At 49.4% G+C, this 24,431-nt stretch overlaps 1 protein-coding gene across 1 annotated transcript; it reads right to left on the bottom strand.

The window, feature by feature from the left end:
• Positions 1–86: 86 nt before the first annotated feature.
• On the bottom strand, positions 87–22,653 carry Ptpn23 (protein tyrosine phosphatase non-receptor type 23). The gene is made up of 25 exons (XM_021647909.2): positions 22,477–22,653; positions 13,042–13,116; positions 8,578–8,705; positions 8,272–8,348; positions 7,627–7,676; positions 7,374–7,505; positions 6,876–6,956; positions 6,671–6,802; positions 6,537–6,584; positions 6,073–6,129; positions 5,909–5,967; positions 5,661–5,740; positions 5,429–5,543; positions 5,269–5,334; positions 4,852–4,997; positions 4,273–4,590; positions 4,041–4,195; positions 3,814–3,965; positions 3,542–3,721; positions 1,673–3,452; positions 1,403–1,587; positions 1,206–1,310; positions 989–1,127; positions 795–908; positions 87–718 (listed from the first exon to the last, which is right to left on the bottom strand). Exons 1-25 carry the CDS (start codon positions 22,558–22,560, stop codon positions 239–241), a joined length of 4,938 nt encoding a protein of 1,645 aa, XP_021503584.1. The 5' UTR covers positions 22,561–22,653; the 3' UTR covers positions 87–238.
• Between the last annotated feature and the right edge of the window lie 1,778 nt (positions 22,654–24,431).

Raw genomic sequence — 24,431 nt, 5'->3', positions numbered from 1 at the left:
CCAGAGCTGTCCAATAAATATAGTGGCATAAACAGCAAAGGGAGAGGGGTCTTTGGCCTTCCTGAGGCAGCATGGGGGAACTCAGACACTGGCCACAGAAGAGGTTTATTATTTCAGTGTAGCCCAGAGCTTAGAAATGTCAGGTTCTACAAAGGAGCAGAACATGACCTGAGGCCGGCATCACTGAAGGCATCAGGGATGGGAGACATAGTGTGGGGCCCATATGGGCAAAGCCTGTTCAGGTCTTGTTAAGTGTCCAGAGTGGATCCAGGAGGCTGAGGGGATCATCTGTAGGCTGGGCAGCCCTCAGACCCTGCCCATTTTGAGTCTGCAGAAAGTTCTGCTTGCTCATCCGCTGCTTGCCCCGTAAAGAGCTGTCCAATGAAAAGGCCTCTGGAGTCAGAGAGGCCAACAGCTCCAGGGATGAGGAGGGGGGCCCTAAGCTGGGGGCTTCAGGCACTGGTGGCTCCTTCTCTGGCTGGGGGGCTTCAGGCAGAGGTGAAGAGGGTGGGGGAGGAGAGGAGGATGTGACAGGGGGAGGCTCTGGAAGGCTAGCTGGTGGAAGACCTGGGGGTTCTACAAGGCCTGGAAGGCTGGCAGCTGGGGAGTCCAAGCCACCTAGAGGCCGGATGCTGAGCTTGGCAATGGTAGCCTGAATGGAACTGATGGACACGTCTCCACCGAGGACCAGATCCTGTGAGTCCTGAGGAAGGTGGTTCTGAGAAGGGAGAGCTAGTTAGGAGTTTCACCAGGCCATGACCTGTCCCAGCAACCCCTCAAGGAACTGCCCTCACCTTCTGGCTGACGCTCACGCTGGCCACGGGCTTGCCTGGAGGGGGCACACCGTGGCGCTGCAGGACCTGCTCCACATGCCTCACCAACGCCTCATGGCAGAACCTGAGGTGAAGCTGGAGACACATTGGGTCTAGTCAGCTGGGCAGGGACCATCCTCACCAAGGGAACAGCTCACCCCAATCCACCTACTCACTTTTTCCTGCAGCATGTGTTTTCTCTGCTGCCGCATCAGCCTCACCAGCTGAGGCAGCTCAGGAATCCCATTCCCAGCCTCAACCTCCTGCACTGCTGCATAGAGCAACGCAAAGGCTCCTGTGCGGCCCACCCCGGAGCTGTGGCAAAAAGGAAGTGTAAGGGCAGGCTAAGAGCCCACAGGGTAGAAAGCCTCACTCGGGTGCTGCCGCTCCTACCTGCAGTGTACAACAATAGGTGTGTGCAGAGGTCGCTGGTGCAGATAATGTGCATGCACCTCCTGGATGAAGCGCAGCAGGTTGCCGGGGCTGTCTGGCAGGCCTCTGCAGGAAAAAGACCGGTGTGAACCAGGCCTTCACCCCTAAGCACCCAAGGAATTTGCCCTAGACCTCACCATCCAGAACAGTCAACGTACAACTCAGGCCAAGTAGGGAAGTGGAGATGCACAAGAGAGCGCTTGAGGCTCTGATCGCGGAACTGCAGACTCAGCACCCGCTCCACATGGGTTTCGGTGGTGCGAACACTGCTCAGTGCCACGCTCAGGGCTCCATGTACCATGGGCTGGCCCCTCTCGGTGGGGAAGTAGCGTGCCACCTTTTGCTGAAAGGCAGACCAGACAGTTAAGGCTAGCTTTCCTGGACTCCCTGCCTTCACGCTCCACAGTTCCCTCCATCTAGGCTCTTACCTTTTCCAACTCGGCCTCAGACACCAGCATGACAATGACTGACACTTTCTGTTCATGCACCATGAGCCAGAAATCAGCAGCTGTGCCAGGCAGTGGGGCCTGGGTGGCCACTAAGGGCGGACAGTACGGCGAGAGCCCCTCCACACAGCTCGCATTGATGTAGTCATCTTTGCCCGAGCGCAGCACTACGCGGTTACTGTCATAGGGCATGACATCCTGGTGCCGGTTCTTCAGGGAGTAGCAGCGGGCAATGGCAATGGATCGACCTCGGGCATCATGTTCCTGTGCCTCTTGCAACTCTCTCCAGGCGGCATCCAGTGCTCCTGCATCCCCCAGCTGGCCCCGAAAGGTCTCCAGCTCCTGCTGCAATTGCCGCAGCCTCTCCGGATGCTCGTAGGGGTCCTTCTCAATTAGCCGAAGGGCCTGTGGCCGACGGCCCTCAGCTGCATCTACCTTGGTTGGCTGCAGCAGGGGTTGCCCACCCCCGGGAGGCTGAGTACCTCCATGCTGGCTCTCGGGGCTAGAAGACAGCAGATCTGCAGCTGCAGCACCTCGGCGCAAACATGATGGTGGCTCTGCTGTTGGGGGCCTTGAAGGTACTGGGCCAGGCCCTGGCGATGGGGCAGGTGAAGGCACCAAGTGGGGACTAGGGGTGGACTGACTGGCTGGTGGGGGGCCTCGAATGGAGACAGGGGTTGCTTGAGGACCTAGGGGCCTAGGGGAAGGGGCAGGGCCATATGCCAGGGGAGGATGAGGATGAGGAGGTCCAGGGCTGGGGAAAGGCAGAGCTCCTGAGTGTGGGGGAAGAGGGTCTTGCGATGGGCCTGGATAGAGCTGGGTATGTAGGGTGGGCGGTGGCTGCCCTAAGACACCGGACTGATGGGTAAAAGGGTAGGGTGGTGGTGCTGGTGCTGGTGGAAGAATCCCTGGGGCCTGAGACGGGAAGAGATGTGGATGCTGGAATGGAAGGGGCTGCTGTGTGGGTTGTGGCCCAAATGCTGGCCGCTGGGGTTGCGGCTGGGGTTGCGGCTGGGGCTGCGGCCCAATCCTGGGGGCTGGAAAGCCTGTGGGGATCCCAGGAGGAAAATGGTGCTGTGGTGGAGGGCCTGTGAGGTGCTGCTTGGTCCCTACAGAGTAAGTATAGGGTGTGGGCAGAGGTTGTGGTTGGGGAACAGGTTGGGGCACTGGAAAGCAGGGCTGGGGAAGAGCTGGGGTAGGGTTTGGCCGTGGTGCCGTGTGACTAGAGATAGGGGCTTGGACACTATCTACTGTGGTGGTAGCCGGCCGAACTGCCATGGCTAGCTCAGGTCCTGAGAACTGGGGAGGTGGAGCAGACGGGAGACCTACGACTGGTGGGGGTGGCCCTACTCCTGTGTAGGGACCGCTTACAACGCCATGTTGTGGAGAGGATCTGGGTATGAGGCCCAGCTCCGATGTATAGGCAGGGGCTGGGTAGAGGACTGTCCCAGGTGCCATGGGCACTGCAGCCCTAGGCTGCATCAGTTGAGTAGGGCCTGGATAGGTTCCAGGGGGTAAGGGTCCTGAGAGATAGTGGGTTGCTGGGCCTGTGGAGGTAGGGAAGGGGCCAGGAGAAAAGTGGACTGGGGCATTAGTTCCTAGGAATGGCTCAGGAAGTCGTGGGCCAACCCCCATGTCAGGGGGCAAGCTGCGCAGCTCCTCTGGTGGGTCTCCAGCCTCTGCTGCCTCATTCTCCTCACGGCGGGACAGCAATGGCTTTGGGGCTGTGGGCCGAGGTGGTGGTGCCTTCTTCTTCAGCTCCCTATGGGACAGGCAGGGAGGTAAGGCTATCCCCCAAAAGCCAGGCTGGCCTGGGCTGGGTCCACAATGAAGCCTAGAGCCCACACCCACCTGTCCAGGAGCTGCTGGCGGGCGGCCTCTTGGGCACGACAGATGGACTGTGCCCGTTCCAGCAGGGTGGCTACCTTGCTTTCCAGGTCTGCATAAAAGTCCTTGCCTTCCTGGGACTTCTTCATCAGGTCCTCATAGGCTTCATAGGAAGCTACCAGGGTCTGCAGTGTGGAGTTCCACCTTGGTGGGCAAAAGAAAAGGCCAGTTTGAGGCAAGCTCTAGGGACAAAGCTCTGGATGGAGACTGGGGTAATAACATAGGCAGGCACTGACTTTTGGTCCAGTTCACTAAGCACCCGTCGCACAGCTGCATACTGCACATTGGCCTCAGTCAGTGCACGGAGGACATTGTCCTGGGCAGCCAGGTTCTGCTCCAGGTACACCTTCAGCTGGTCATATTTCTTCAGCTGTTCCTCAAACAGTTTCTGAGGAAAGAGGGGACAACAAACCTAAGGAAAAGCCCCAAACCAGAACCTTTTCTCGATGTTCATCCAACCCACCTTTATCTCTGAGTGGTCAGTGGTGACCAGGGAGGCAGTGATGTCATCCTTCTGGATCAGCTCTCGGAGCTGCTGCTCCAGGGACACACGCTGGTCCCGCATCTCCTGCACCTTGGCTAGGATGCGCTTCAGGTTTTGCAGCACAGCCTTGTCCTCTGAGGGCAGCAGCAGCAAGTGAGTTCAAAGATACCCCAGCTCCAAGCCTTTCCCCATAGCAATGGGCGGGGCTCACCTGGGGTGAGGGCTGGCGTGGGTAGGGCAGCCCGCACCTGGTCCAGTGGTCCACTGAGCAGGCGCAAGTTACCAACATGAAGATTCATAGCACGGTGCAGCTCACTGTTTGTGAAGGAAGCCTTTTCATGCACTTCCATGTACTTGGCCCACTCTCGCCTCACCTCTGCGAGCTCAGCCTTGGCAACAGAGGGGCCAGTGCCAGCCCCAGTCTGGCCCAGGGTCTCCTGCAGTTTCTGCTCTTGCAGCTCATCTTCCTCAAGCAGATCCCTGATGTCCTTCAGGGAGGCCTCCACATCCGTGAACACTCCTGACAGCACTGAGATGTAGTGGGGGTAGCCACTGAGATAGGCAGACAAGGCACCACTCTGCCCTCTGCCTCCAAGACACAGAAATGCCCACATGGATCAGAGCTTGTTTCCCAGCACTTGCTACTGCTACAAATACAGGAAGCCCATGGTTCAGTGATGAGAGCATCTGGGTGGTACATACCTGGGCCAGGGCTTTACCAGCATCCTCAGTGGAGGAGGCCATGGCTTGCATGCTACCCCCACACCTGTCTGCTTTGTGCTTTGCTCACCTTGCATAGATTGGACAAGGTTCTTGACAGTGTCAGGCCGCACACTGAGTGCCGCACACTTCTCCATGAGCTGGGGCGGGATATGGCTGTAGGCATCTAGGTTGTCCACTGTCTCAGGATCAAGCTGCATTGAGTCCATGAACTGACTAGGAAAGGGAAAGGAATAAGGACAGGATCAGTTGGATGCTGGGCTGACCCCAATTCCTTCCACATAAAGAATCTGCTAGGTTGATTCCCTCCACTGAAATTAGACTGAAGACTTAGAGAAAGAAAATTCTGACCTCTATCACATCTACTACCACATGGACTGGCAGGCTACACCCAGGCACTGACAAGCGATGGGCAGTACATTAACACAAGGACAAGGAGGCAGGAACCTGGTGTGTCCCCACCCTCCCACCACTTGTCCACACTTACTCTAGGACCTCATTCTTGTCTTCAATCTTGGCCAACATTTCGCGAAGTAGCTTGGCCTTCTCCTCACTAAGGAATAAACAGAGCAGTTGCTGGAGACCTGAATTTTTGAGAGACCCCAAGGCTCTCTGTGCCAAGGAAAGGGCCAGTCCCTCCTACACACCTGTATAGTGATGAGGCCTCATGGGCAGCCATGGGTACCAATTTGGCAAAGATATCAGGACCTGTAACAGCTGGGTCTGTGGGGTTTACTGGCAAGGGTTTCACCAAGGGAGCTCCTAAGAACAAGGCACATCACAGAGATCAGGACCATATATGAAAATGCAAGGCAGCCTCCTCTCTATCCCATCTTCCTCTGCCAACCCCACTTCTCAGCTTCCCCTCAGCTGTCAGACCTTTCACAGGCTGCAGGGTATCCAGTGCTGGGACAGCCTCATGGTAGATGAAGTCATTGTCCTTCTTGGCAGAATTGTATCTGGGAGTCAGGAATGGGGAGGGGATAAGGAATCACAGATCACCAAGGATCCACAAACTAGATTCCCATGTAGGCCACTGCTCTCTGGCACCGTTAGCTTCCCCTCAAGAACACAGAGGAAGAAGATACTTAATAAGGAACCTAACCGTGCTAGTCCCACTCACTCACTTTCCCCCAATGACATCCATAGCAAATCGAAGTGCATCTTGCACAGTGTCGGGCTGGCCCTGTGGAGTAGAGACAAGAAGGCCAGTGTTGAGATCTGTCAGGTTAGCTAGCCTTGCCATCTACCTTCCAGGCTCTGAAGGGCAGCCACATTTGTTCAGCTTTACCTTGGCCAACTTGATCGCTTCATTAAGCTTGTCCAGGGCACTCTGGAAGTAGGCCACCTGTGGAGGGCAAAGCCTGGTCTGTCTTATCCTGCTTGGACCCTAATGGTCCATCTCCCCACTTCATCCTACCTGATGATAGGATCACTGACCATAAGGCCAGAAGCTCAGTTGGCATATGCCGGCCAAGCCAATAGCCCCAAAGCAGCTCCACTGTAATTTACACCTCCAAAAAGCCATCCTCCCTGTGGGAAACCCACCATGTCCCCCAAGACCCCTAGAAATGAGGGCTGCAAGATGTGAAGATGAAAAGCCTACAGCAAGGTGATGATGACCTGGCACATGGGTGGGGAGGAAGATGAGGGGACAAGGGTGGGGCAGAGGACCACCTCCAGTATGCTGTAAAGACACAATCTTAAAAGCCTGGAAGACCTCTTAAGTGCCTCTCTTACCCACAGTCCACTCACCCGTTCCCCAAATTTCTGTTGCTCCTCAGCCTGCTTCCCCATGTGCAGCTGGGAAAAAAGAAGAGGCAGCATGGCTTGTCACCTAAGCTCACAGCCACCTGGCCCAGTCCACACCCAGTAGCTCCTCTCCTTACATGAGCCACAGCTGCAAAGTAGTAGATCTTCATTTGGACCAGCTTCTTCCAGTCTTTCTGGATCCGGCCCAGCAGGGAAGCAGTATCAGGGTTTTCCAAGGCCCGGCATGCCTCCTTATAGTAATCTACCACCTAGGAGTTGGGATGAGTTCAGTCATCGAAGGTCAGGGGCAAAGTACATGCTCATCCCCAGCCCTGGTCCTACCTGTGCACTGATGCGGGCCACTAGAAAGCTCTTCCGGTTGTCCAGCATGGACTTCTCCAGCAGGCACTCCTGAGCCTGGCCCTGGAGCAACAAGTGTAGGTCAATACCCTGCTCATCTGAAGGTCTCTCCCTTCCTGACAGCCAAAAGACAGACCAAAATATCCCTTCTCCTCCACTCTCCCCAACTCCCAAAATTACCATCTGATCTACCTAGAACTCAAAAGACCTACGCCAAGGCCTCCTTCCCGACTGTCCCTTATGACCTGCACGTGGCTGGCCCAGGATCGAGATGTAACTGACTCCCCCCTTAGTCATTTCTTCTCCAGTTCAACCTAAAGTTAGGGCTGATGACTTGTGACTAACTCCAAAAAGAGTGAGGACTGGCCATGAAAGCAATCCTGAGCCACGCAGTGAATTCCAGACTAGCCTGAGCTAGAGAATGAGACCCCCATCTCAAAACAGAAACAATTCGACTCCACTAAGGTGCCTTCTGCTCACCAGCATGAGGTTGACATTGAGGGTGAGGATCTGGCGACTCATGTCCACACTGAAGGCCTGTGGGAAGTGCTCACGCAAGTAGGCAAAGGCACCTGCTGCGCACTGGAAGTGGGTACAGGAGACTTTCATGCCCTGGGAGGGAAGGGATGGAAGACGGCCACTTCCGTGAGGCAGGAATGTTCACACTCTGCTGGCTGAGGGCACTCAGTGTCCTCCATAGCACACCCACATGCTCACACTGCACCGTCCTCACCTCCTCAGACACCCGCTTGTCCATAGCCCCCAGCATGGAATGCAGTGCACCTAGAGAGGCAGGGAACGTTCTATTAGAGCCTGGGGATGCCTATATAATAGGCATATGTTGAGACTAAAGCAAAGGGGCACTGTTGTCACCCAGTAGTCAAAGAAACAGATCTGGGAACTAGGCAGTCAGTACAAGGAGACCCAAGGAAGAACAACCACAAACCCAACCAAATCCTTTCTCCTGTTAGGTACCTGCCAGGTGATAGAGAAGGGAGGAGCCCCCATGCTTTTCCCCCAGTCAACAGTATGACTGATTTAAAGAGCAATCTAAGGCCATCCCTTCCTGAAGCAATCAGATGCCTTTCATTGGGGAGTGAGAGTGATACTACCCAGGCAAAGTAAGGCCATAACTCCCTACTGGGGTACACAGTGGCAACTTTTATGACAGTCAACCCAGCAGAGTAGCTCTTTAAACAGTGACTTCTGAGGTCCACAGAAAACAGCAGAAGTGCTATGGTAGAGGCAAGAGAGGTGTCAGAACCCAGGCATCTTCCTTTCATTCAACAATAGCCTTTTTGGCCACCTAACCTTATGAACTGAGACCCTGGGCTGGCAGGACTTGGAGGAGGGTCCATGAAAGGATCGCACAGCTTACCAAGATTGTAGAGAATACAGGCCTGCTCGTACTTGATGTCCTCATGGGCCACAGACTTGCCTGAGAAGATCTCAGTCCTGTGGGCATGCCATCTTAGTCAACCTGAGGGTAGGAACTGGCCTGGGCCCAAGGGACCAACCACCCAGTAAGAGACAGGGGTCTATGGGGAGATCACACTAACCCACTCCCTGTCCTGTGCAGCAAGGAGAAAGGAGAGGGAAAGGATTATGCCTACCACCCAAGCATCCCAGCTGTCCAAGTACCTTCTAGGTTCTCAACTTCCCAGCCCAGCCCATCAGCTCTCACCAGGTGACAGATACAGCAGCCTCCTGGCCTGAGCCCATGGGCACCCGACTCTGCAGGTAGTGTAGCTGGCCAAGGTACTTTCGAAGGACACTGCAGCCCTCAAAGTCCCGTGCAACACGAATAGCATTCTGGGAAGCAGGATGAAGAAACAGGCCCACAATCGTCAGGGTTCTAAAGAAAGTGCTCCCTATCTACACCTTCAGTTGCTTGACACATCATCCCGCCAGCCTTGAGTCAGTCCCGCATTTCTAGAACTTAATCTGTAATTGCTTTACAACTTTTATTTAAGGTTTTTTTAATATTATTTAGGAGCATGGGCGTTTTGCCTGCACGTATGTACACCAGCTGTGTGCCTGGTGCTCGTGGAGGCCAGGAGAGGGAATTGGCTTCAGTTGGCTTCCCTTCAGTTATATATGATTGTGAGCTGCCATGTGGGTGCTGGGAGCTGAATCCGAGTCCTCTAGAAGGGCAGCCTGTCCTCTTCAGTGCTGAGCCATTTCTCCAGTTTCTGTGTTTCTTTTGACCTCACAGTTCTCATCTAAAACCGTGCAGTTAGAGGCTTCCTGGGTAGCTGGCCATGATGATGCACAGCCATAATCCCAGAGCCCAGGAGGCAGAAACAGGAGGAGCAATCACTCATTTAAGGCCATTCTTGGCTACAAAACAAGTCTGAAGTTACCCTGAGACCCTGCCTCAGAAAATGATGTGTGGAAGGGCAGATATCCAAGAGGATTAAAAAAAAAAAAAATCCTTGAATATGTATACAAGAGCATTTCTCACAGCATTTAACTAAAAAACTGGATCCACCAGCTCTCCATTAAAGACTGCTTACATGGCTTATGTCACGGCTACTCACACAAGGAAGTATTCTCTAAGCTAAAGACTAAGATTTCCACGACATACTACTAGGAAAAAAAAGTAACAGATGAATATAGTGTGATCTCATTTCTATAAAAGCATAGGACATGCAAACAAATATACAGACCAAAAAGGGGAAAACTCCGATGACTATACTTGAAAGTGCTGACAGTGGCGATGTATGGTGATGCCCTGAGTGACTTCTGTGTGTAGTGCTTACACGGGCGCGTGTGCAGGTGCACAGACCAGGGCCGACACCAGCTGTCCTCCAGCAGCACTTGCCACCTTATCTCTTGAAACCGGGCCTCTCGGGAAACGCGGGACTCTCCACCTGGCTAGGCTGGCCACCTAGAGCCTCTCCTCCAGCCCTGCACTAGAGCTACAAACATGCACAACCATTCCTGATGTTTTATATGCATGCTGGGGATCCAAACCACGTTCTCATGCTTGCATGCCTGGCACTTTACCAAATGAAACCCAGTTTATCTTCTAAGTCTCTTTCATATTTCATACACAGATATATGTATGCATATGTATGTATGTATACGTGTGTGTGTGGAGATATATATATATATATATATCCAGCAGATGCCCCAGTAAGGAACTGGGCTTGAAGCACCATAAGGTCTCCCTTGTCCCATCCTGCAGAAAGGACCAGAGGCCTTCACTAGGATGCCAATAGCTAAAGGCCCAGAATCAAGGCCAGGCAGCACCAGCTAGAAGAGTGCTACCAGCCTCATTCAGATACCTTAGCAAAGGTGCTCTCAGCAATCATACACTCACCCTGTGTGCCTGTGTGGCACAGGCCTCATCCTTTACCTGATACTGATTAGAATGACTATTAATAATATAAAAATTAAAAAAAGCCAGGCATGGCAGCACATGACTATAGTCCTAACACTTAAAAGGCAGAGGCAAGAGTCAGGATCAAGTCACATTTCACTATAGAATAAGTTGAAGGCCAGCTTGGACTACATGAGACCCTGTTGTGGGGGGCAACCCTTCCCCAAAAAGACAATCAGCAAAGCCTTGGCTTGCATGTTTGTAATTCCAGCACTCGGGAAGCTCAGTGGTCATAAGTTCTAGCCTAGCCTGGGCTACATGGCCAAACTCTCAGAAAACAACAAAGAATACTGGGAGAATGGAGAAATTAGGACTCTTGTGTCCTGCTAGTGAAAATGCAAAATGGCTAGCCACTGCAAAATTACAGCATGCAGATTCTTCAAAACTCTAATCTATTAAATAATTCAGTAATTCCACTTCTGAGTATATACCCCAAAACCCCAAAGCAGGCTGTTGTAAAAATTCCTACCCATATCCACACCAGTTTTGTTTGTTTTGGCTTTTTGATTTTTGTTTGTTTGGTTGGTTTTGGTTTTTCTTTTTTTAAAATTAAAAAAAAAAAAAGACTTACTTATTATGTACACAGTGTTTTGCCTGCACGTATACCTCTACTCCAGAAGAGGGCACCAGATCTCATTAATAAATGGTTGTGAGCTATTATGTGGTTGCTGGGAATTGAACTTAGGACCTCTGGAAGAGTAGCCAGTGCTCTTAACCTCTAGACCATTTCTCCAGCTCAGGCTTTAGGTTTTCAAGATAGGGTTTCTCTCTATAGCCTTCCTTGACTGTCCTACAAATTATGCAGACCAGGCTGGCCTCAACCTCAGAGATCTGCCTGCCTCAGCTGGGATTAAAGGCGTACACCACTGCCTCCAGCAAATAAGTGACCTTTTAAGGCAAACAGTTAGTAATGGAAGAATTAAGGAAACCCAAATAATATATAAAAAACCCAAATAATATATAAAAAACAAACAATTAAATGTTTATTGAAATGAACTCTGTGGAGCAGACTAGCCTTGAACTCACAGAACTCTGCCTGCCTCTGTCCTTTATGAGTAATCTCATTTAATGAAATCAATTAAGCTCTCCTATTAAAAGAAGAGACTAGTAGATCAGACTTGGAGAGCATGCTGGGATCGCACTGCACTGTCAACTCCCAGCACAGCGGCCTCCAGTTGTAAAGTCAACTCTGGACACAGAACTGTGCCCTTCTCGCATCCCTGTGGGAACAAGAGGCCTTTTTACCCTACACACTTCTTTAGGTCACAGCTGTCAGTGGCCATATGTAGCCAGAGTTCTTCATTCCAAGCAACAGGAATCAATGTTGGCTGATTCTAAATGAAAACCAAATGGTCTGTATATTTGTTTTTGGTTTTTGGTTGTTGTTTTTTTTTTTTTTTTTTTTTTTTATTGGCTGTGGTGGCACTGGCCTTTATCCAACACTCAGGAGACAGAGGCAGGTAGAGCTCTGTGAGTTCAAGGCTAGCCTAATCCACAGAGTAAGTTCCAGGCTAACTAGGACTACAAAGTGAGACCTTCTCTTTAAAAACAGGGGTTGGGGGTGTCACTATACAGACTTGGGTAGTGTGAAACTCACTAGTAGACCAGGCCAGCCTTGAACTTGAAGTCACAGTGCTCTGCCAGCCTCTGCTTCAATTCTTAGTTTTCAGTTCTGTGCACTCTCGTAGGGCTGTGGGGTGTGCATATGAGAGCAGTTGCCCTCCAAAACCAGAAGGGGCATCCGTTCCCTCAGAGCTGGAATTAGAGGCTCATGCGGGTGCTGAGAACCAAATCCAGGTCCTTTGGAAGCAGTGTGTACTCGAACCTCTGAGCCATCTTTCCAGCTCCAGCAAGTGTTTAAAAAGAGAGCTGCCTTCACTCTGTAATCCCAGTTTGGTAGCCCAGGTTAACCTCTGACCCATACCACTAAAAATGATCTTGACCTTTTTTTTTGGGGGGGGGGGGGTGTTCAAGACAGTTTCTTTGTATTCTGGTTGTCCTGGAATTCACTCTGTAGCCCAGGGTGGCCTAAAACTCATAGATTCACCTACCTCTGCCTCCCAAGTGCTGGGATTAAAGGTATGTGCCACCATACCTGGCTTCATCCTGCTCTGATAGCTTAGCAGGTAAAAAACACTTGTTACTGCACAGATGTAGTCCATGGCAGCTCAGTCTCCCAAGTGGGTTCCCTAGTAATGGGAACAGGGACTGTCTTTGACATGAACTCAGTGGCTGGCTCTTTGATCATCTCCCCCTGAGCAGGGAGCAGCCTTACCAGGCCACAGAGGAAGACAATGCAGGCGGTCCTGATGAGACTTGATAGGCTAGGGTCAGAGGGAAGGGGAGGAGGACCTCCCCTATCAGTGGACTTGGGGAGGGGCATGGGTGGAGATGAGGGAGGGAGGGTAGACATGGAGGAAGATGATGGAGGGAGATGAGGGAAGAGGGTGAGACTGAGAGGGGACAAGAGAGGGGACTACAGCTGGGATACAAAGTGAATAAACTGTAATTAATAAAAAAATTTAAAAAAACCTTGTTGCCAAGCTTGAAGACATGAGTTCAATCTCAAGTACAGCAAAATAACTAAGACTTAAACAAAAAGGAAGAATGCCTTTAATCTCAGAACTTTTGGGGCTGAAGCAGGCCAGTCTGAGCTATGTTGAGACCCTACATAAAATGTTTTTGAAAATCCAAACAATAGTAGAAGGTACAGTTGTGCCTTGTTTTTTAAATTAGTGCCTAAATAAAAATACTTTCTCCTACCTGTCTGAGTAACTCCAGCTTCTTTAGTTCCTCATTGTAGGCTTCTGGGTTCTCTCCATAATTCTTCAGGACAAACTAGAGGGAGGAAAAAAATGTAAGCAGAATGATCAGCAGCCCTGTTCTGAGACTAAGGCAGTTGCCAGGGAGCGCTGTTTCAGCTACAAGCAGCACACAGGTTCTGCCTGTGAAGGCCTCCTCCCTCTTCCTCAAAGCCCAGTGAAAATGAAGTGCAGACTAACAGGCGTCTCCATGCTACCCCTTCCAGGATTCCACCAGCTCAGGAAGGGCCCTATGAAGATCCTTAAAGGGTCACCAGCTAAAACCTCCTTCAAGGATCCTTTGTGTTCTAGAGTCACAACTGTACCCCTAAACGCAGTCAGCACAAATAGGCAAAAGGCACCAAACAAGAGCAAGAGGACAAGTCCTTCCAACCAAACCTTCCTAGCAGGAAAGGCACCAATCAAAGAGTGCTCTAACTTTCCTCCACTCAGGAAACACCAGGCGGAGTGGATGAGCAATGAGCCAGCATGGAGGCGGCTGGGCAGTTCAGAGAAGAGGCTGCTTTTCCAGGAGGTGGGTTCAATTCCCAGCACCCACAGAGTGGCTAACAACCACCTGTGACTTCAGTTTCAGGGATCCAGTGCCCTCTTTGGGCCTCCCTTCACAATGTGGTGCACACACACAGGCAGGCAAAATACTCATACACATAAGTAAAGAATCAAAAATAAATAATTAAAATATACTAAGTAAATAAAAAAGTAAATAGCAGAGCTGGGGAGGTAGCTCAGCGGGTAAAGTGTTTCCCTGCCTCCCATGAAGCCCTGCATTTGATCCCGAGTGCTTCAGGGAGCAGCCATGGAGGCTCACACTTGTGACCCCAGCTCCCAGGATGGAGAGGTGTCTCTCCTCATACAGTGTTGGTAGGATACAGCACTATAGGAACAAGCACAAAGCGCCCTCCTCACAGCGTGCTGCTCTTGGGGGTGGAAGACGACACCTAGGTTTAGCCTCCAGCAACTACATGATGGCCACAAATGTCTATTACTCCAATTCCACAGGATCCAATGTCCTCTCACCGCCACACACGTGGCACACGTGTGTACATCCAGACAAAACATTCACAAGTATGAAATAAAAATAAAACAACAAAAAAATAGGCACTGCAAGTTGGTTTAGTGGGTGACATCAAGTCCTTGCCATGAAATCCTGGTGACCCAAGTTCAATCCTCAGAACACAAATGAAGGTGGCAGGAGAGAACAGACACTACATGTTATTGTCCGACCTCCATGGCACGTATATCCGATTGAACACCCTCACAAGACTACATACTTAAATTAAAAAAAAAAATTTAAGTGGGTAATAAGGATTTGGGTGAATACTTCATTCCTTACTCTTTCAATTTTTTTCAATATTCAGATTTGGAAAACAAATGACTCAAGAACTGATGAAGAGCTATGGTATCTGAAAAGTGGCTTTTTGAGACAGGGTATCTCTGTGTAGCCCTGGCTGGCCTGGAACTCATTCTGTAGACCAGGCTGGCCTTGAACTCAGAGATCCACCTGCCTCTGCCTCCTGAGTGCTGGAACTAAAGATGTTCACCATCACTGCTCAGCCTCTATCAGTGGTCTCTAGCTTTATAAGATAAAAACTACTCTGCATAAAACCTGTAAACACACATACACACACACAAAGAACAAAACAATAATACAGGCTTCAGAGCCAATCTAAAGTTGATTAACTGACTCAAAAGCAATTCCACTCTGATCTATCCAACTCCTACCTAAACTACAAATATAAAATGTGGCCTAAATCAATTCCTTTTTAGCAAGTTTTAGGCTTGCCCACCCTTAGGTTAGAAAAAGAAAGAACAGCAGCCCCGAGGCCCTGTGGAATACAGGAATCAGACACCACAAAAGTCCTAACAACAAGAGCATTGTTGCTGCTGTCCACACAACAGTGAAGGGGAAGCAGCCACTTCCCGACTGTCCAGAAAACTGACTTGCTCTTCCTCCAAGAATAAGCAGCAGCAGATACTCAACAAGCTCCTACCAGGGGCCACCAAGGTCCTTAACACCTCAGAGTCACCAGATCCTTACCACAATGCAAGGAGATGGATTCTGGTCTCAGCATCATTTAGGGATGAGGAGGTGAGGGACTGAGGCAGCGGTCAGAGCATTTGCCCAAGACCATGGCATTAGTAACCTAGTTTTCATTCCTGTTGCTGATAAACACCGACCAAAATCAACTTGGGAGGAAAGGGTGTACTTGGCTCACACTCCCACATCATAGGCCATCACCGAGGGAGGAAGACAGGGCAAGAACTCGAGGCAGAGACCTGGAGAAGAACTGAAGCAAAGCCCATGAAGGACACTGCGTACCCACTAGATGCTCCTTGCTTGCTCAGTTTCCTTCCTTTCTTGTCTGTTTGTTTTGAGACACGATTTCTCCGTACAGCCCTGGCTGTCCTGTACTCACTCTGTAAATTAGACTGGCCTTGAACTCACAGATCCATCTGCTTCTCCCTCCAAAGTGCTGGGATTAAAGAGGTGCGCCATCACTGCCCTGTTTCAGGTTGCTTTCTTGTATTATATAGCCCAGGCTCACCTGCCCAGGGACGGCACTGCCTATAGTAGCTGGGCCCTCCTACGTCAATTAGTAATCAAGAAAACGGCCCCCAGATGTACTCTCAGGCCAGTTCCTCAAAAATAGTTCTTCTCCACAGGTGCATAAGGTGACAGAAATAACGAAAACCCAAACATTTGGCCTCACTGAAAAAGAGAACAGGAGGCTGGTGAGTGGGTAAAGGCACTGCTGCCAAGCCTAACCACCTGAGCCCTATCACCCGGACCCTCACGCGGCCTCTGATCTCCACATGCGTCACACACATACATACATATACACATACACACTAAACAGGTAATTAAAGCAGTAAGCAAAGGAGGCATTAAAAGGCATCACATGGAACTTCTTAGAAGACTGCCTCACTGCTGCCTAGACTGGGCTTTGATTCCTAGGCCCATGTGATCCTCCCACCCCTGCATTCCATGTGGCTGGGACTACAGGTGTATCATAATGTCTGGTTCATCACACTGCTTTTTTTTTATTCTAAACCTCCCTTCCATTTCCAGAATTGAATCAAATCTAGGTCATTCAGTGGCTGCACTACAAAAATGCACATAAAATTGAGTCTTACATACAATGTTGTTATTTTATACATTATATGCTCAATTGCAGAATTTCAAATGAAACAAAACTTTATTCAGACAATAGAGTATTGCCAAGGAAAGCTTTCCGCCCCTTGGTCCATGTCAACAAGCCTGATAATTGTATGACAAGCACTTTACCAACTGAACTGTGTCTAGCTAGTTCCCCCGCTCCCGATCTGTTTTTGTTTTTGTTTTTAAACAGGATCTTGTAGTAGACCTCAGATTTCCTTTATAGCCAAGGATGGCCTTAACAACTGATCTTGTCACCATCTCCCTCATGCTAGGATTCTATAGGAGTAAGCCAACACACCCAGGGCTTGAGCATGAGCACAGACTTAAAATTCTATCCTAGTCTGACCACACATAATTCTTTTTGTTTTGTTTTTGTTTTTGTAGACAGGGTTTCTCTGGGTAGCCTTGGCTATCCTGAACTCACTTTGTAGACCAGGCTAGCCTCCAACTCACAGAGATCCGCCTGCCTCTTCCTCTCCGAGTGCTGGGATTACAGGTGTGCACCACCGTGTCTGCCCACACATTCTTACAGCCTCCCTCTACACTTCTTTTGATCGACCCTTTGGTCTGTCTGAACAGCATGAGTGAGGAAGATTCAAGTTACAACTCCCTGAGGATGCTAAAACTAGACTGGATATCCAGCCAACACTCACAAGGCACTCTTTGCACACAATAATTTATTACCCTGTAAACTGGGTGTGTTGGCTTACTCCTATAGAATCTTAGCATGAGGGAGATGGTGACAAGATCAGTTGTTAAGGCCATCCTTGGCTATAAAGGAAATCTGAGGTCTACTACAAGATCCTGTTTAAAAACAAAAACAAAAACGGGTCAGGAGCAGGGGAACTAGCTAGACACAGTTCAGCTGGTAAAGTGCTTGTCATTTACCTGTCCTGTGGGAATTGTAGAAGAGGAAAAAATTCCACAAAGCTGAAAAACCAGCTGTGAACAAGATGAGCAACAGGATCAAGCAACGAGCACGAGACTTCTTAGGTCAAGTCAACTGACAGGACAGAATAGCTGTCTGAGTCCAGGGAGGACAACTCACCGCTAAGAGGATGAAGGGGTTCTGATGAAGCCTGCTTAACTGGGGCTGAGGAGCATGAGGAAAGAGCTCAAGAATGACCCGAACAAGGCAATAATTGGATCTGGGAGTGTGAAAGGTCCCACAGAAGAGGAATGAGAGAATGAAGTTACAGAGGCAGGCTACAGTGAGCTGGTGACAGGCCTAAACAGCAGGTAGTTTTCCAGAGGACGCTGATGGGAAAATGAGCACTTAGAGATCAACTGAGCCAGATGGGTAACTACGTGAACCATCACAAGATAAACTCCACAAGGCAGGGCTTTTCAAAACCATCGTACTCCCAGGTCTTGCATATATCATAGGCAATCAATGAAAAACAACGGATGGACGCACCATCTCAGTCTAAGTGAGACCAACCTCTGCTCAAGTGTAGCTGGTTCTGAGTAAGTGTTTGGGAAAGAAACGATTTTCAATATTTTAACACCTGTGGCCGAAGCATTCACGGGTAAGAGCACTGTTAACCCATTTTCGGTGAGTCAGCCCTCTAGGCCTTCAAAAAGGGTAATAAGGCACACAATGACAATGTAGCTCATTAATGAAGTGTTTGCCTCATTGGAACCCCTGGATTCAATCCCCGGTACTGAAAAGGGGGGTGAGGGGGAAACAGCTTAGGGCTAGTGCTCATCCACTAAGGCTTATGTGAGCCCAGGTATGCCAACCTAGCTTGGCACTGCAGTTCAAAAACCAGCTTACTCTTCTCCTGGCTTCTATTTCACATACTGGGAATGCCAATCAATGCTGCTAAAAGAAAAACTAACCTTAAATTTAATGGAGTTTATCTGGGCAAAAGCAGACATGATTGTGAACAGGGCATTTCTCTCAAGAGCTGCTCCAAAGAATCGCAACCTACCCTGAAGCACAGAAAACCACTTAGTTACAGCGTAACCTACGAGCCAACAGTTACACCTTAGCTGGTTAAATGTTTACTGTTCAGTTAACTGACTACCGGCTTCCTACACCAACAACCAAAGCTAATGTCACTGTGATTACCCTACACCGAGACTGGAGGCGGCAGAGTACACGGCCCAGAGTTCACTCTCCAGCACCACCAAACTCTGTAATGTTGGGGCTTTTGGGTCCAATGCAAGAGCTCAACACAAAGCTCTTTAGGTGGGTACTTCTGTACCCTGTAGACATTCCTATTCTTACACGAAATTGCTCAAGCGTTTACATTTCTTCTACTAGACTATGGCCTCCTTGTGTTAGTACTGGAGGGCGATGTTATAGGGACATGGTAGGGACATGCCTAACAAGCCCCGGCACACACAAAAAAAGGACTGTGGAAGATGACTGTCTACATTGCCAGGACTCGGCATAATTTCCCAGGTTGTTAGAAACAGAACCAATTTTTACTCTCTTTCCCTCCTGAGACTGTATCCAACCTGTCACTACCAAGTCAACAGAAGAGTTTCTGCAATTAGAGCATGAACAGAGAACAGCAATAAGACCAGAGGCAAAAAGTAGGACAAGGACTCCATAGTTAGGGAAGAAAGAGTTCCAAGGCTCTGGACTGGCTTACGCAGTATCTCCTCTGATGTTTAGGGAAGTGTGTGTGTGTATGTTTTCTTTTCCTTTGTTTGTTTGTTTTCTGAGACAGGGTTTCTCTGTGTAGCCTTGACTGTCCGGAACTCACTTTGTAGAGCAGGCTGGTCTCAAACTCAGACATCGGTCTGCCTCTGCCTCCCTGGCTGCTGGGATTACAGGAGCGCGCCACCTCATCCAGCTTGTGTGTGTTTTCTTTTGAGACAGGGTCTGTTGAACTCACTATGTGGACCACGCTGCTCCTGAACTCACCGAGAGCCCCCTGCCTCTACTTTCCAAGTGCTGGGACTGAAGATGCGTGTGGCCGTGCCCAGTAGGAACCGTGTTTCTGGAGCAACACCTCTCACGGAGAGCAGATGTTGTCAGGGTCATTCTTGAATACCTTTTGGCTACACCCGAGAGACCAGAACAAGAAAGGCTACATTCAAACAAAAATCTCCTAGCCTGAGTGTGGCGGCACTTGTCTGTAATTGGAGAGGCTGAGGCGGAGGATCATGAATTCAGTCTTAGCTTCTACTATATAGCAAGTTTGAGGCCACAACTGCCAAGGCCCTGTCTTAGCCAATGTTCCTCCCCATACGGCCCCCAAAAACCCAGGAGTTTTGGAACTCGGATTATGTCTTGTTTTGAGACAGGGTCTCACTATACAGCCCAGGAATTCAATCTTCCTGCCTCTGTCTCCTAAATGCTGAGGTGAAATATGTAACCACCAATCTGCCTAGGCTGACGGTTGACACTTACTGTTGTTACTACAGTAGTGTATATGGGTATTGTATGTGGATGCAGGTCCCTCAGAGGCCAGAAAAGAGTTCCCCTAGAACTGGAGTTACCAGTAGTTTTGAGCTGGTCCACCAATGTGGGTCATGGGAACCAAACCCCAGACTTCTGCAAAAACATCTGTTCTGTTTTTTTATTGGCCATCTGTCTAGCCCCTGAGCTGAGATTTTTTTTTTTTCCATGTATTTAGGGTCAACATGATCTAAATCTAATTGAAATTCCCTCTAGAAGAGTGGTTCTCAATCTGTGGGTCGCACCCTTGGGACAACAAGAACAACCCTTTTACAGGAATTGCCTAAGACCATCTGCATATCAGATGCATTATGATTCACAACAGTAGAAAAAAAACAGTTATGAAGTAGCAACAAAAATAGTTTATAGTTGGGGGTCACCACAACATGAGGAACTGTATTTGGGGGTCACAGCATCAGGAAGGCTGAGAACCGCCACTCTAGACTGTTAGTTGTTGGAAAAACATCTTCCGATGTCAGGAGTATTAAACTACAGGAACATGGAGCTGCCCCTCTGGTAGCCCAACTGAACATGGGTTAAAACATGGCACATGTAGGAGCAGAGTGTAGCAGAGCACACCTTTAAAAGCACCACCTTGGAGGCTAAGGCAGGCCTGTGAGTTTGAGGCCAGCTTGGTCAACACAGTAAGTCCCAGGACAACCAAAGCTATAAGACGACCCTGTCTCAAAAGAAACAAACAAAACCCAGCACATACTGGACCAGAGCAGCAGGGTCAGGGGAGGAGGACTGCTAAGTCTGCTAAGTCTCATGACCAGAGTTTGACTACTGGACCTGCCTGATGGAAGGAGAGCACTATTTCTTGCAAGTTGTCCTCCGACCTCCACACAAATGCGTTGCCACATCTAACCCATACATCCAAACACACACAGAAAAACATTAAAAATAGCACATATAACTGATGTCAAAGAAAGGGTGAAGGGAAGGAAATTCAGAGAAGGAAAAGACAAATCCAGATAAAAGAATTAAGGGAAGCTTTGTGGAAGTCAGGGTTCAACTGAACCTTGAAAGCTGGAAGGAACCAATTCACAGAGATTTAAGGAATGGCCCTATCACCACTTTATGGGGCAAAAATGAAAGCTCTTTTAGGTAGAACAGAGGTTCTCAACTTGTAGGTTGCAACCCCTTGGGGGGGAGTCACATATCGGATAGCCTGTATATCAGATATTTATATTTTGATTCATCACAGTAGCAAAATTAACAGTCATTAAGTAGCAGCGAAATAATTTTATGGTTGGGGGTCACCATAACAGGAGGAACTGTATTAAAGGGTCAGAGCATCAGGAGGGTTGAGAACCACTGAGGGAGACGGATTTCCACAATCAAAGGCACATTAAGGAGAAAAATCCTATTAAAGAAATGGGAAGTGATCATTATGAAGAGAATGTGGAACAGCTACATCAGAAACACAGATCAAGCATATAATAGGACTATGACAAATGCTCAATGTATTAGGTTACATCGGAGAGAATCCTGAATGGGAAACAAAATACTGGCTTTTACTCTGTAAGACTGTATTACCAGGGGTCAGCATAATAAGTCTATCTTCCTCAGTTTTGGTACATTTTAGAAAAATTCACCTTCTTAATGTATTTGCGTTAAAAAGATGGGTGGGCTCGGAGAAAAAAAAGATGGGTAAGAATTAATGAAATTCCAGATTAACAAAATTACGAGATCAACTGGTTTAATATGCTGCTCTTATAGATGAGGAAGCAGTCTGGGCTTTGGGGGTGTATCTCTGTGGAAGACGGCTTGGCTAGATTCTTGTGCCAGGCTCCAGGTCTGATACCCACCACTTGGACCACCACCACACATACTCCCCCAGGACCTGAGTCTACCCCACCCCCACTAATACAACCATTTAGGACCTGAGCTGAGGAAGTGGTGAGATGAAGAGAATATGGGAGGCAAGTCCATCGGAAACTACTTCCAAACCACTTTTCTTTCTCCTACTTCTTTTTCCAAGCACCACAGAGTGGTCAAAGATTCTAGGCTGTCTATTCTATTCCTCGCCTATAAAAGCTTCCCATTTGTCTATTTCTGCTATGGCCTCAATGCCATTTGCGGGCCCTTTCTAACGCAGTATCTCGGAGGGTACCCAGTTCCCCATCGCCACTCCTGATCTCACCACAGAAACCCCTTGCCCCAGTGAACTCCAAACGACTACTCTAACCCAGCACAATGACTAATGGGATGCCTCCAAAAGCTCTAGCGTGACTCAAGCCCTCTTATCAACTACAGGAAACTGTGTCTTTTGGTCCAAAGAAACTTTGGAACAGAAATTTTGTAAGGAGACCATCCAAGATGGGAGGGTTAGACAGACCGACTGCACACAGACACACTCAACTCTCTAGGAGGCCGGCATTCCTGTGGGCCACTGGGGTTCCGTCTTAAACACACATTCTTTCCTGGTCCAATCGTTAACTGGGAGCCCACCAAGGCGCGGGCCTAGAGTGGACTCTGCATGGCCTGGACCGCCATCGCTCTCTGTGGAGGGTCCATGGTCGTGGAAGAACAGGGTAGAGCCGGTTCAGAGCGTCCTAGCAAGGAAGCGCCGAACCTCGGTAGAAATGCAGGCGGTCCAGGACAGAAGTCGGAAAGAGGGTCCCCACAAGGATGCAGTGCCAGTCTGAGATAAAGATGACGGGCCGGCAGGGGAGGGGAGGGCCATCCCTAAGGAAAAACGCCCGGCGGGTCCTGGGACGGAACCAGGGGAGGGACAGGCGCGCAGGGGGCGTCACGCGCGGGCAGACTACGGAGATACGCAGCGAAGGCGTGCTCACCTTCTTCACCGCTGACTGGAAGTGAAAGTCACCGGCCTCCTTCAGGTCCAGCCAGATCATGGGCATCCGGGGCACGGCCTCCATGGCGGGCAGCGCCTAGCCGCCCCAGGGCCGCTCCCCTCTCAATTCCAGCAGCTGCCTCAACAGCGCGCAACTCCGCCCCTCCACGCCGGAAGCTGCTCGTCACGCGGAGCTGACGCATGCCCCCACAGCCTGCTGGGAGATGCAGTCCGCGCCCGTGTAGTCTTTTGCACAGGCGCAGTCCACTTCGCACATGCTCAGTCTTCTCCGCGCGAAGGATCTTGGGAGAGGGAAAGAGCCAATTCACGGTGAAGGGGTTTCTGGGAATAGTAGTCCTCTCCATTAAGCTCCGGGTTCCGCTGTGGCAATAGTGGTCTCCTCCACTAAGCTCGAGGCTCCGCTGGGGTTTTCGGTCTTGCGTAAGGCTGTTCTCCTTTCTCTGAGGGCCCTCCAAAAAGTCACCCATGAATCTGTAATCCCAAATCTTGAGAGCAGTGAAGGATGGGGACTGGTGCTCCAGTAGAGAATATGGCGAGTGTGATGCTAGGAAGAGGGCACAAGGAGACACACACAGCCTTGTGGAACTCAGACTAAAAATGCCAAGGGCTTCATTCTGTCAGCGGTGGAGGAACAGGGACACAGCTCCACACCACCACCCTCTGGAGCCTGAGGGCTTCTTGGTTTTTAGTAGGGTACACTTAACAGCCAAGTAGCCACCTGAGGAGGCTGCGATTCTGGAAGGACCTATACAGCGATGAACATTTGTCTTTGGAGACATCTGTAAAACAGGAATTTTAAAGCTGTATGTCTGTATTGACAAATTTTAGGCATAAATAGTGAAGTCGTTACTATTATTCCAACACCCTGAAGGCCGAGGGAGAAGGCTAGGTCTTTTTTCAAGACTGGCCTAGGCTACATAACAATACAATAAAATTTGTCTTAAAATTAATAAATTTTAAATATAAGAAAACTAGTGAATGGCCTTTTGTCTTCTAGGAGACTGTTGGTGATTGGCATTGGGTGAAAGAAGGTTTAAAAAAATAAAAGAAGGTTTTAAATTAAAAAAAAAAAAACTCACTTTGAGCAACATCTGAGAAATATTTTGAAACAAAACTATCCTAAATTGGGGCAGAGGGATGTTAGGGAATGAGATCAAAGTTGATTTCCAAGTGTAGGTGTATGACTGCCAGGCTCTTAACTGATATGGGGAAATTGGGAGAAACAATTTAGAAGGGAGAGTAAAGGTTCAGGTCTAGTGTGCGTGAAAGTGAGGACAGATCATTCAGAAGCAATGTAGAGGCCAAGAATATAGAAGCTGGATTCAGAAGATGGGTTTCCCCAATGCAGGTAGGGCCCAGGTCCTCTTTGCACAGAAACAGCAAAACCTTTCCATATTCCTTCGTGTTACCAACGTGGAAACTTGAGTCTGGGCTTGTGGGTTTGACCACCCAAACCCCCTGCAAAGAGTGAAAGCAAGAGCCAAGGCTGGGCTAGGTATGGTGGTGCATGCTTGTAATCCCAGCACTCAGGGAGGCAGAGGCAGGCGGATCTCTGTGAGTTCGAGGCCAGCCTGGTCTACAAAGAGAGTCTAGGACAGCCAAGGCTACACAGAGAAACCCTGCCTCGAAAAACAAAAACAGAAACAAAAAAAGAGCCATTTTGAAAGTATTGTGCAGGTATTCAGCTAGTGCAGATATTTATTCTCTGTGTCTCTGCTTCCTGGTTGCCATGAGGTCAAGTGTTCTGCCATCATGGTCTGCCCTACCATAATTTGAAGCTGTGAGGCAGAATAAACCTTCCTTTAGACCCTCTCTCAAAGATTTTGTTACAGCAATTAGAAGGTCTGAGATCAGAGGGAGTTAACTACTTATGGGAAGAGCTTCATTAGGAATCATGAAAATGCTCTGGAGGTGGGTGATGGCGATGACAGTATG

This window comes from Meriones unguiculatus, chromosome 6, assembly GCF_030254825.1.
Source record: "Meriones unguiculatus strain TT.TT164.6M chromosome 6, Bangor_MerUng_6.1, whole genome shotgun sequence".
NCBI classification, from domain to species: domain Eukaryota; kingdom Metazoa; phylum Chordata; class Mammalia; order Rodentia; family Muridae; genus Meriones; species Meriones unguiculatus.
Note: the sequence above shows the minus strand (reverse complement) of the source record. Positions and strands in the feature narration are given on the sequence as shown.